Consider the following 12,366-nt stretch of genomic DNA (forward strand, 5'->3'; position numbering starts at 1 on the left):
TCGGTTTTGATATACTTCGGGTGCATTCATGCATGAAGCTGAGAATCCTCGGGGTGTGCTGTAAAAGATTTCTAGTGTAGAAAACGTGTGATGGGCTGCAGACGTATTTTGAAATCTGCATCCATGTTTACTAAAAGACAGAAGATGCTTTACAAACTCCTAAGTGGGCGTCGTCTCCTTAGGTGAAGGTAGTGTGGATGGATGAAAAGCCATGTTGTACCAAGTTTTAGTAAAACCAGACCAACGAATCAGCACCAAGACAGAGAGAAGACACTCTCCTGATTTGTCTTTCCAAAAAACATAATTTTAGTGTCAATAGACTGAAAACCTGAGCAGCAGAGGCTGAACCGTCTCCGTGATGTCTTTATGGGCATGTTACCCATAAAGAAAATTATCCATACGGCTAGACGCTAAACTCCGCAGATGAAGACGATATAGAAAATAGAAAATGTGATAAGATTTCTCCGGGCGGTGTGGCTGCAATGTGGAAATTTTGGGACTTATGACCTCATTATTTCTGCCTGCGACGCGGCATATTCTGTGTATGCTGTGCTTCACGTGTATTACTGATGTTTCCATCTGATGACGCTGTAGCTCCTCTGATTGCGTTGTCCATCAGAAATATCCTTTCTTTCCTACAGCTGCTACAGAGCAGCATTTGCAGTCAGAACAACATGCAGAAAATGTAGACCTGACTTATTTAGCGGATCTCCTCCCTGCGCTCTGCGTGTTAACTCCCTGAACACTTGAAACATCATTTCCTCGTCTTCACTCATGCATCTTTCATATCTTGGAGGACCATGATTGTGTTTTTGAAAGATATATCCCATTAGAGGTAAAATGTCCACTACAGGCTGTTCTGTTCTGTTCTGTGTGCAGCCAATGCTGTCTGCTGATTCGTGGTGCATTCATGTGCTGCGGGAGTCTCCGCTTTCTAATTCACGACAGCAGCCTTTTTTTAATGGAAAAGACACCAGAATCTGATTCTGTTTCTAGCTCTGAACCTCCTGCAGAAAACACACAGCTTTGATTCTTTTCACAGAGTGCTATGGACTGACCTGGAGGTCCCTTTGAACCTGGTTTCATGGTGAGTCCTCTGGCCTGGACGACCTCCACCTCCAGGCCCCCGTTCCTCTCCATTAGGCCGATCTCTACGTCACCTGGGATCCATGAAGAAACACACAATGAGGACGGAGGAGAAAGAAAGATATTATAGATTTCTAAACTATCTGCATGTGACATTAGGTGGCAAACATGTTAGTAAGAGAAGGAGCTACAACGTACACTTAACAGCATCCCTGTAATGAGTGGCAGTGTTTGGACTTTGGCAGTAAAGTCTTGCCAATTGTTTTTAGTAGACGTAAGACTTTTAAGATGGACAGCAGGGTAAAGGGCAAATACAATAACTGCTGACAGAGACATGTCAGAGATGTCAGAGGGTTGACAGCTCTTCGTTGTCATGCATCTTTAAAGAAGTTCTCTGTTCGTGTATCTGGTATAGCAATATGAAATGACTCTTGACTCTTGTTTTAGCTCATTGTTTTGGTTTCACGGCATCTTTACTGTATGATTTACTCTCTCCACTCTCTTCAACCAGCTGCTTTTAGCAAATTTGCTTCAACACAAGGGTTAACTCAAAGACTCTTTACAATCTGTACAGGGAGTGACACCCTCTGTCCTTAGACCCGCGGTTCGAGTGAGGAAAAACTTGCCCACAAAAAACTTTAGAGAAAAAAGGCGGATTTTGGTTTTTTGAGCAAATTTAGTGTTGCCACTGACAATGACGCTGCGCGGGCCCGGTGCTTCTGCCATGGTAAGTGTTTTGTCCCGTGCTGTGTGCGCATCTGGGCGAGACAGAACTTTAGCTTGTTGTTTGTTCTGAAGTGAGTTTCTATCGAAGTGGAGCTGTCTCCATTGAGTTCGTTCTTGTCGGCAGAAACACGAACAGCCAATCAGCTAACAGACGGGCGGACCCAGCGTGCGGAAACAGCCTATCATATCCCCGGACGTCGCCAGTAACAGACAAACAGCCAATCATTCAGCAGCTGTGTAGTTCGGTCGCAGTAGTTGCCGTGTTGGTTTGTTTACAGGGAGTAGCATGCAGTGAGAGGCAGAGGTGGAAACTTGCACCGGTAGTTTAGTAATCCACGATAGGACCGTCTTGTAGAATTTCTAGTATAGTAGGAACCGTTACGATCTGGCACCGTGGGGTACCTACTGGCCCTAGACCCCAGAGGACAAAAGCTGTATGGCAATCAGACATTATGAGGGTCAATAAATTGACAGTACCAGCACCAAACGGCCCTAAATGACTCAGATGAAGAAAGTGTCTATCATCTATGGACCAAATATTTTCTAAAAAGTGTAAATATTACACATACACAACCCTAAATATATGCTAATATATACTGAATGCATTCATTTGAGTCATCTTGGGCATTGGAAACCATTTTCTGGACCAAATAACTAATCGATTAATCGAGAAAATGTTCAGCAGATTATTTAATGTTGAAAATAGTCATTGGTTGCAGCCCGAGTAAGCAGGTAAGCGTCTGATATCGACTCTGTGAGCACGTACGTCTTTCTTTCTGTCCCCATGAGATCTAAGTCTGTCTTTATTGCCGTCTGCGATCTGAAACTTTTTCTTCGTTTCACTCATTGGACGTCATCCTGGATAACAGTTTCCAGATAAATGTCCCCAAAATGACAAACTCATTGGTTTGAAAGTGACAGAGAGCAGATGACGGCCAAGTTATTCTGAGTCCTCTGATATTATATAATGTTGGACTGGGCAGCGGGTTTTGGAGTGGAGTCGGTCCAGTCAGTGTCACTGTTGTCGGGCCAAGGACACTGTCTGGCTGCCAGCGAGGAAACTGACCCACTTACAGTAGATCACTGCTGTGGAGGACAGGCTGCATACAATATATCCAGCACACAGAGCCTGGAAATGAATAAGTGGAGGGGACGATGGGGAAGAACTCTGCAGTAGGACACAGCTCTGATTTATGGAGCAGCGTGAAACGATTTCAGCCGTCATTTGGTTCAGTTTTATGAGGAAATAATAAATAAATAATAACCCATTTCTCATGCAGAGAGCGTCTCGTTCTCTGTTTCAGGTGCGTTTGAGAAAATATATACAGTCTGTGATAGCTGTGACCCTCAAATCTTAATAATTTTCCTCCTTAAAGAGGGACAGGTTACAGTTTTAGTCTTGCGTTCGACTCTGGATGAATTGTCGATCGGCTTCTGTGGCCGTCTTGTCTCACCCATGGATGTGGTCGCCAGCGTCTGTCGCCCGACAAACTGGGCCGGTCCCATCCCATCGAGGAAGTCGCTGAACTGTGCATCCGATGCCAGACACATGCCGCTGTAGTTGAGGCTGCAGAGAGAGTGAAAGAGGCAGAGAGAGATAAACGGTTAAACACAAGCAGGCACTTCTCGTTATCCTTCAGTTAGAGAGAGAGAGTGAGTCAGAGGCTTGATGAGGGGATAAAGACAGAATGAAAGGAAAGAGATCGCTCCGGTTTCCACTTCGGTAAACTAAAAAACTCTGGTTTGACCCACTGTGTCCTTATCCTGTGTGTTTCTGCAAAGGAATCAGTTCAGAGTGCTTCGGTGGCAGCGGGCCAGGTCGCCTATACTACAACTGTGTGTGTGTGTGCCGAGTGTACGTTTCATTGAAGGACAAATCCACCCGAACATGTTCAGATGCTCAATCTGTCTGAACCAGGACGAGACCTAAGATCCAAGAGGCAACATGCGTTTGAACCCACATGTCCGATTACTGTTCGCACTGTGTTTTTAACGTGTGTGTTGTCGTGTGTGTGTAAAAGGTTTCTGCAACCGTGGTCCACCCACACGGGGTGTAACCTTCATCGTTCCACGTGTTACGTCCTTAAAGCTCTTCAGGGGAAGGAAGCCACATAAAAGCAGGCGAAGTGAACAAAAAGAGGTGAAGTGTTCAGAGAGCAGAGCTGCCGTCTTCAATCACAATCATTTCCGATGAGCGAGGAAAGATTCAAACTGGTTATTACAGCAGATAAAGTACAGATGTAAACAGTTCCAGATCGCTTCGTTGGGTTACAGCGGCGTATGAGGGAGCAGTGGAGAGAGATGGAAGCGAAACAGATAAAAAGAAGCTGACAGCTCTTTTTTTGTTGTTGTTTGTTTGTTTTGACTTTGGTCTGCAGTCCTGGACTCGAGCCGGTCGACCACCCACAGAGCGACGGGCTCAGCTGCAGCTGGGGGCGTTACGAGGGTCAATAATCCGACAGCTTAAATTATTTTCCACTGCTCGGGGTGTGTGTGCATGGCGGGTTTTGACACCTGCTCTCTCTCTCTCCGGGAGGATAAACTGTTGAACGTGTCTTCAAACTGTTGTAACTGATTGTAAATTCAGCAGCCTAGCTCTGCAGACAGTTAGGGTCCATAAATAAAGAGCTAACCAACCAAGTTGTCACAACATCACCAGAAACCCAGGAGGACCACCCAGGCACTGAGCCAGTCACATCCAGCCCGGATCAGGGCTATCAAAACCCCGCTGGGTTTGTTTATTTCTTCTTTTTGCTTCTTCTACATCTCCTTAAACTTAATTTTTCTCCACTTTCATTTGTCATTCTAACGATCTTTGCACTTCAGCTGCACGTTTAAGGGAACAGGTGGACCTAAATTAACCGACAGCTTTGTCTTTGCTTGTTAAACGAAGGAAAGAGTGTTGAGACATTTACTAGACAAAGGCGCACACGGCCGGACGTTTAATATCAACGTCAGGAGGGAGAAGCCGAACACAAAGTACTTACTAAATCATTTACAGGCCCGTCTCTCTCTCCGCAATATAATTAACAACGAATATCACTTAGCTTTGAGTAGCCAATCATGCCGACGTTAGCAAACATTAAATTATCATTTGAAATATTTGTTTATAGTCCGAATTTCTCTTGTTTGTGCTGTAGTGTGTATTTATGTTCACGTGTTTGTGTGTGTGTGTGTGTGTGTGTGTGTGTGTGTGTGTGTGTTTCCATTCCCAATGTATGTGCTGCAGTAAGTAAATTACATGGAATTAATAAATCAGCAAATTAGATTGAGAGTTATTCTAACAAGGTTAATGTGTGTGTGTGTGTGTGTGTGTGTGTGTGTAGAAAGAGTGCTGACATGCAACATTAGCCCAGTGAGTGTTAGATTATAATATTGGTGTGTGTGTGAGGCACATCTGAGGATTACGCTGAAAGAGGACGCTGAATGTAACGACACGCTGGAATAATAATAATATATTCTACACAGCGTGTTACGTAAGGCTGCTCGTCAATGTTTATCTTTTGCATGTTAACGTGAAGTCTGGTTTGAATTAGTTAACGTGGATGAAGGTGAGAAATGAATGCATCATTCAGCATGATGCTGCAAACATGAACTGGACTGATGAAGCATGTGTCAGCTCGTTTACTGGTTCATGTCTGCGACCGAAAACTGACGATTTCTGTTTCTCAAAGAATTTAAACCAAATCAAATGTCAACAATGTTTTTATTGACAAAGTATTATATCGAACGACGTGTAACAGCCTTCACACAAACAATAGAAAGCATTCCCATTTAGCCCCATCAGCACACACACACATCCTGAATTGGCCGAAGCATAAATCAATAAGCTCATAAGTGTGATTGGACGGTGTTAGCTACCAAAGTGCTTATTCATGGCCATGCGTACACGCGCAGGCACGGAGCTTTTCAATCAGCCGACTGAGCCAAACAGCTGACGGAAACACAGTCAGGCAGCAGGACGATTTAATGACTCCGCTGTAGTTTGTAGCCTGTCACACAGAATCAACACACAGTTATTAAAATATGTATCCATATCTACAGCAGCTTATCTCGTGCAGGGTCACAAACTAAGAGTTAAGCTTTTATTTCAGATTTATTTTCTGTGTGGTCGGATCATTCCCTGACCTGAACCAAGACACAAAAAAGTCTAATCATGGCGTAGTTACTACGAGCAAATATTATACGCAAACTAACTAGAAAATTCCTGCAGAAAAAAGGCGGAAAATGAATAATAATAAAAAAAAGAAACACGCAGAAGAACAACATTGTTTCTTCCTACTTTTTAGTGCCGAGTGCCTACGACACGAGGCAACTCTCCCATAGATAGCAAGCTTTGAATCGCTCTAAAGGTCACATTTCTTCACTTTATCAACACAAAATAACTATGTAGACGTTCAGGAAGGGCTCAGGATGCTCCCAGTGATTTCGGTTCAATGATTGGAAATACGGTTTGGCCAGAAATCCTTCCTGTTCGAGGGGTGGTCTCAGCATTTTCTCTCTCTCTCTGTCAGCATTTCCAACTGACATTCTAACAGGTGCAGTAACTGCTCTGCTGATTAGGGCCGGCAGTTGGTCCTGGTTGCTTGGCAACCTCAAGCCTGCCTGAAGGAGGAGAGAGGGGGGAGGGGCTATTTTCAAAATAAGAGTCCTTTCAAAATAAGACTTTGCTCATTGTAGTAAAGACATGATAATTGCTAACATTAGCGGCTAATGCTTTACTACAATGAGCGCTAGCAATACATTTTTAGCCACTAAGAATTAAAAAGGACCCCCGGCAACAGCCCACTCGTCACTCTCAGAATTTCTGCAGGAATTTTCTAGTTAAATACGTCATCTGGCAACAGTTGGCTGATGTAGTCAGGATCAACAATTTGTGACTTCATTAATTAACAAGATTTCCTTCTTTTATTACGTTTCCTTCAAAGCATATCTGCACTTTCAACTACAAACATCATTTCTAAGGGACGGGGTTGCGTTTGAGGCTGTGACTGGACAAAATACACGACTGGTTTGTTTTTTTGGCTCGGCCTACTTCGACAGAGAAACCATAAAATAACAGATTTTAACTCCTGTTGATGCTGAACGGTTGTTCTTCGTCATTCGTACGTCTGTTCTCACACTATGTAACTTTGGGCTCCGGGTCGGGAGAAGTACGTAACGCTTTACGGCACTAAGTCACACAGCAGCAACTATTTCACTGATTCTGGTGAAACTGGATCATATTTTATGGAGGAAATGTTTCTGCTTTTCCCTATGATGTCCTCCGGCTGCTCCGCCTCAACTCTCTGTGATTTACAGAGTTTATGATGGACAGTGAAGTAAACTGCTGACAGCTGTAGCTGCTGTTAGCTCATGTTAGTTGGGTTTGCCCGGACTATGACCTCGGTTTTTGACCAGGTTTTAGTTGGGTTTGCCCGGACTATGACCTCGGTTTTTGACCAGGTTTGAAGCCCCGGAGGGAATGCTGATGGGGAACCGGAGTTGAGCACGGGGGGGGCAATGTAACAGGGCTCAGCGGCCCCTGTGGACATAATGGCAGAGGCAAAAATAGCGAAGAGGGACGAAAGTTGGACTATAAATAGACAAACTGTAGTAAAATAAACATGTAAATGTATATGTTGGGTGTTTTCTTTCCTCTAGTCTGAAAAAGGACGTGTTAGTGAAGCAACAAAACGTCAAAAATCTCGACAAGAAATAAACAATAAAGTGTTTTTTCTTTACTCTACAGCTGCATACGTGGTCCCGGCTACCTCTGACGCCAACAGTCTGCTGCTTAACAACAATAAATCATATATAGAGTTTATATTACACAATAAACCAGCTGGTGTCTGCTACATTTCAGCTGATGTATCCTTTTTTTTTTGGCCTACAAGCTTTTCCTGCATCAGCTCATAAACACAAAATCTACGCGTTCCAGATATAAATGGAATATTAATACGCCTGCAAACACACTCAATGATGCAATCATCCTCTACCTCGCTCGTCTGTTTGTCTTTAAATCCCCCCGTCAGTCAGTCAGTCAGTCTGTCCGTCTGCCTCGTCTCGTTACGTAACTGTAGGAACTCGAGCTGGTAGCCAGGTTGGCACTGATCGGCATGTGATCGTGTGTTTGTGTGTTCAGTAGTACTACACTAGTGTCGCTGATGTCATTGCCACTTTTCCACAGGGCTTCACTGGACACGCTGTGTGTGTGTCCTATCACTGTTTCCTGTTAGATGGATGATGGAAACACACGGAAAGCTTCCAGATTGATAAAAATCCTCCAAATCTATTTAATTTATTTATATTTAATCTGGATGCATGATCACAACATCCACGGCTCAGCTCCTTTAAACGTGTCAGCAGTGTGAACTGGATTGTGTTTGTGTTGATGAACATTGTTACTCACTTGCCCTCGGAGCCGTAGCTGTTCATGCTGTCCTCTATGGACTCGTGGCTGGCCTGGCGGACGGTCCGGCTCGGCATCTCTACAGCCAGACCCGTCTCTGTGCTCCTCTGGATGCCTCCCTTCAACTTCCTGCCCTCTGTATCAACTGCAGGGAAACAGACGGACACAAATACAATCAGCTGCTTCTTTATACACAGAAAATATAAATACTGTAGCTTCATTCTGCAGGTCTGTTGTGTTACGATGGAGGCCTCCTCCCCGCCTTGTGTGTTTCATGTTGTCGGTTGTGTGTTACTGGTCCTGGCCTCCCGTCTTCCTCGCCTGATTGTCTCCTCACCACCTGCTGCTCATCATGAAATCAACCCCTGCTGTATAAAAGGCCGCCTCGACCTTCCAGACACGGCCGGATCGTTCAGTCTCGTCTGTGGTGACCATTTAACAGCCAACCTTGAATTCTTGTTTAACGCCGCTTCACCTCCGGCTCGAGTCCTATCCTAACTCACCTCCAGGCATCCTGCTCCTGAGCTGCACCGTGTTCTCAATTAACTGTTTAAACTGATTCTGGTCTTCGGGTGGTTTTTGCATTTTCACTTTCACTATAACTTCTGTGTGGAGTTTGCATGTTCTCCATCCGTCTTCCACAGACCAATGACAGGTTAATGTGGCCGTAGGTGTGATGATGAACTGACGACAAGTCTGTCCATCATCCATCCATGGAAAATAGATGTATGTATGACGGATGTACGGTCTGATTCATAAAGATTTTGTGCCTTACCTTTATTCCCAAACAAATAAATAAAACACAGATTTCTTCTCTGAATAACTGAAAAGAACGTCGTCGTCTTCTGTGTCTAAACGGTTCGGCTGTTAGCAGTTTATGTGTTTGTCCTGCCGCGACCTCATCAGTGTCAGAAAAAGGACGAGCGCGAGCGTGATGAGAAATCACTTTAACAAGGCCAAGGACAAAAGCACTCGATTCCTCCTCAGAGCACAGACATACATCTTGTTGCAAAATAGACCACGGAATCGATGCACGCCGCACTTTATGGGACCTGTGTGTGGCTGCAAGGTGTCCTGAGTGTGTGTGTGTGTGTGTGTGTGTGTGTGTGTGTGTGGAGAGAGGTTGAGTTTATAATGAAGTGCTCTTGCAGGAGGTCTTTGACCTTGTTTTTAGGACAGGACAGGAAAGTTGTTTTCCTTTAATAGTAAGGACACACACACACACACACACACACACACACACACACACACACACACACACACACACACACGTCTGGCACTGGATCATGTGACAGTGTCACAGTTTTTTAGTGTGTGTTTCCTGAAGTGTTAAAATCCATCAAATAAGTGGATTAAATTTAAAAATCAATCAAATAAAATTCATGTCCAAGCCACTGTAATGGAAATAAACATGCGCGCACACACACACACACACACACACACACACACACACACACACAGTGTCACGGTGCCATGAAGTTAGTTCTGCAGTTATTAAAGAGCGACCTAGAACGGTGGTGCTATTTCTATCGTTCATGTGGGACGGTGGCAGATTTAGGTTAGTGCTTCTGCTTCCATGTGATCACACAGTGTGTCCATGAACAGGCAAGACGTTAAAATAAACATCATTTAAATCATTTCCTGTTAAAAAACTGCAAACTATGATTTCTCCAGTCTGAGATGTTTGACAAAATGTCTCTTCTACCTCTAATTGTAGTTCCCAGTATTTCCTATAAAAGCTTTGGCTCCAGAGAGCAGTTTTATCATAACAGAGCAACGGGGAAGGAAGATGTTTTCACATATGGACCGCAGACCACCAGGACACGGGGATAAATGGCTGGATCACCACCACATCCCCTTTTTGCCCTTAAGCCTGACGTGTCCAGTTCAGTCTCGTCTCCAGCTCCTGTGGGTTTATAGAAATTGGTGTCTGAGCCTCTTCTCTGGTGGATTTGTTCCCAAACATCGCTGCAAAACGGTGGCTCCATAAAGAAGAAGTCTTTTTGATTCTGAGGGCTCGACACTAAAACTATAAAATGATGTTTTCAATCTCTGAAACAATTTCTACATTTAAACTCGACTGGAGCTGCAGGAAATACATTTTTTTAAAGCCTTCACACACGTGATCAGCGGCCGCTGTAGCCATTGCAATGTATTATTCTATAGAAACGAGACATGCAAACAGTGGAGGGAGAGAGTGATGGAAGACGTTTAAGTCCATTTTTACATTACATTACATTACATTACATTACATTTAGCAGACGCTTTTATCCAAAGCGACTTACAGAGGAGGACCTAAACTGAGAAAGGTGTAAAGGAGCACAGAGTAGTTGTTAGTTCGGTTAACATTCATTTCGACGTGACTCTGGTGGAACAAACGGAGGCTTAATCGACTCAAGCCTGACTGTAGCTCGTGCAAAAAAAAAAAAAGGGAAAAAGTCAATATGGGCCAGAGCCGAGGCTGATATCAACACATTTATCACACTCACGAGCTACCTGGGAGTCCAAACTTAATATAACACACATATACATGTTCGTCTAATTTACACTGAGCTCACAGAGGCATAAGTCTAAAACTCCTGAGATTACAAGAGACTAAAAATTGGGTCAGAATGCAGTTTTAATGCTCGTGAGACCCGGTGAACAACCCGACCATGTTTTGTAGCTGTAAAACACACTTCCTAATCCTAATCTTGCCCTGTGTCTGGATTCACAAGCAGCCCAATGTGACTACTGTGGTAAGGTCACCGTCATCTTTGAACATTAAAGTCTGCATGAAGTCACAGACATTCAGGTTTATCAACGATCAGAAAACTTCAAACGTTAAATACATAGATTTTTTCAGTTTGCTGCTTGGCCTCAGATGAACCTGATTCACTCAGACGAGCCAGCACCAGGCCACTAGGAAAAACCACTGGAAGTAAATGAGTGCATCTAACAGAATGACATGCTTCACAGTCTGGAGACAGTAAAAGTCTTTACGATTACGACACCAAGGCTGAGACGTGTCAGAGCCATCCAGTGAGGCGCAGGTGAAGAAAACGTTCATGCAGGTATGCAGCAAGCATTGTGTGTTAGTCTCTTATTCTATCTACAGAAACTGTTTGTATGAGACACCATTGTTTCTCACATTTATTACACAGCATTACCACCTCAGGAAATATTCTTACTGACAGCCATTAAAGACAATCTTGTAGGCCAACGCCGCGGAAGTTGAGCCAGAGGTTTATTCCTATGAAACAAAAAAATATTTATTGTTGGATGTGATGAAAAAGGGTTATCCTGATCAGCACTTCCCATTTGGAGCCATAATTGCAGTGTTTGTTTGTTTGCTTGTTTTTAAGATATTTTTTTAGACGATAGATAATCTGAGTAGAGATTCACTCCAGTTACAGATGCACCGCGCTGATATACAGCAGTGGTAAACATTCACGTCTCATTAATGCATGTTACTAACGAAACTTCTTCCCAGACGGAGTCTTTTGCTCTCTCGTCCAGCAGGTTCTCGTGGATCTGCGGTCCTGCACGACGTCCACTGCTGCCATATCTCCGTTACAGTTTATAATTAATCTGCCTCTGTCTCTTTTCAACTCACCGGTCACAGCAGATGACCGTCCACCGATGAGCTTGGGTGCCCGAGGTTTCTGTGTTGTAGTACGGTCTAGACGCTCTGTATGGAAATGGTCAGGAGTAACTTTTTTTATATTTGCACTAAGATAAATGAATTGAATCGATACACAATCACATGCCAGTGATCTTAAAATTATGATGTTTATTATCGTTTTTTTCTTGGTATTTTTTGCCATCATTCCAGCTGATGACAGACTGGAAAACAGGCAGAGAGAGAAGGGATGTCAAACCTGGGTCACTGCATCAAGATTCAAAATGATATATTATTGTATTATATCGTCAAATAATGTTTTTAAATGAGCATGCATGAGAACTACTGTAGCAGACTGAGTGTAAATGTCTATGTCATTTGAACAGAATGAGTGCAGCGTGTACAATGCAGTGCTCCACATAATTAGACGCTGTGACTCTGCGGCTGTCAGCGATGACACAAAATAATTGACAGCCGTCCGAATCTTAATTGGCTCGCTCGCCGCTGAGCGCTAATCACACGAGGGACTGAGGGGGGGGGGGGGGGGGGGGGGGGGGGGGGG

General features: G+C 43.9%; 1 protein-coding gene across 2 annotated transcripts in view; it reads right to left on the minus strand.

Annotated features, from left to right (window-relative positions):
• Positions 1-12,366, minus strand: part of rims4 (regulating synaptic membrane exocytosis 4) — a 64,591-nt gene that overhangs the window by 16,665 nt on the left and 35,560 nt on the right. For both annotated transcript variants that reach the window (XM_019262660.2, XM_027279528.1), the window contains exons 2-4: positions 8,204-8,348; positions 3,267-3,379; positions 1,059-1,160 (exon numbers count right to left, since the gene is read on the minus strand). In XM_019262660.2, coding sequence (XP_019118205.1) covers positions 1,059-1,160; positions 3,267-3,379; positions 8,204-8,348 — 360 coding nt within the window. The remainder of the gene's footprint in view (positions 1-1,058; positions 1,161-3,266; positions 3,380-8,203; positions 8,349-12,366) is intronic.

Source organism: Larimichthys crocea, chromosome VI (assembly GCF_000972845.2).
Source record: "Larimichthys crocea isolate SSNF chromosome VI, L_crocea_2.0, whole genome shotgun sequence".
Taxonomy (NCBI): Eukaryota; Metazoa; Chordata; class Actinopteri; family Sciaenidae; genus Larimichthys; species Larimichthys crocea.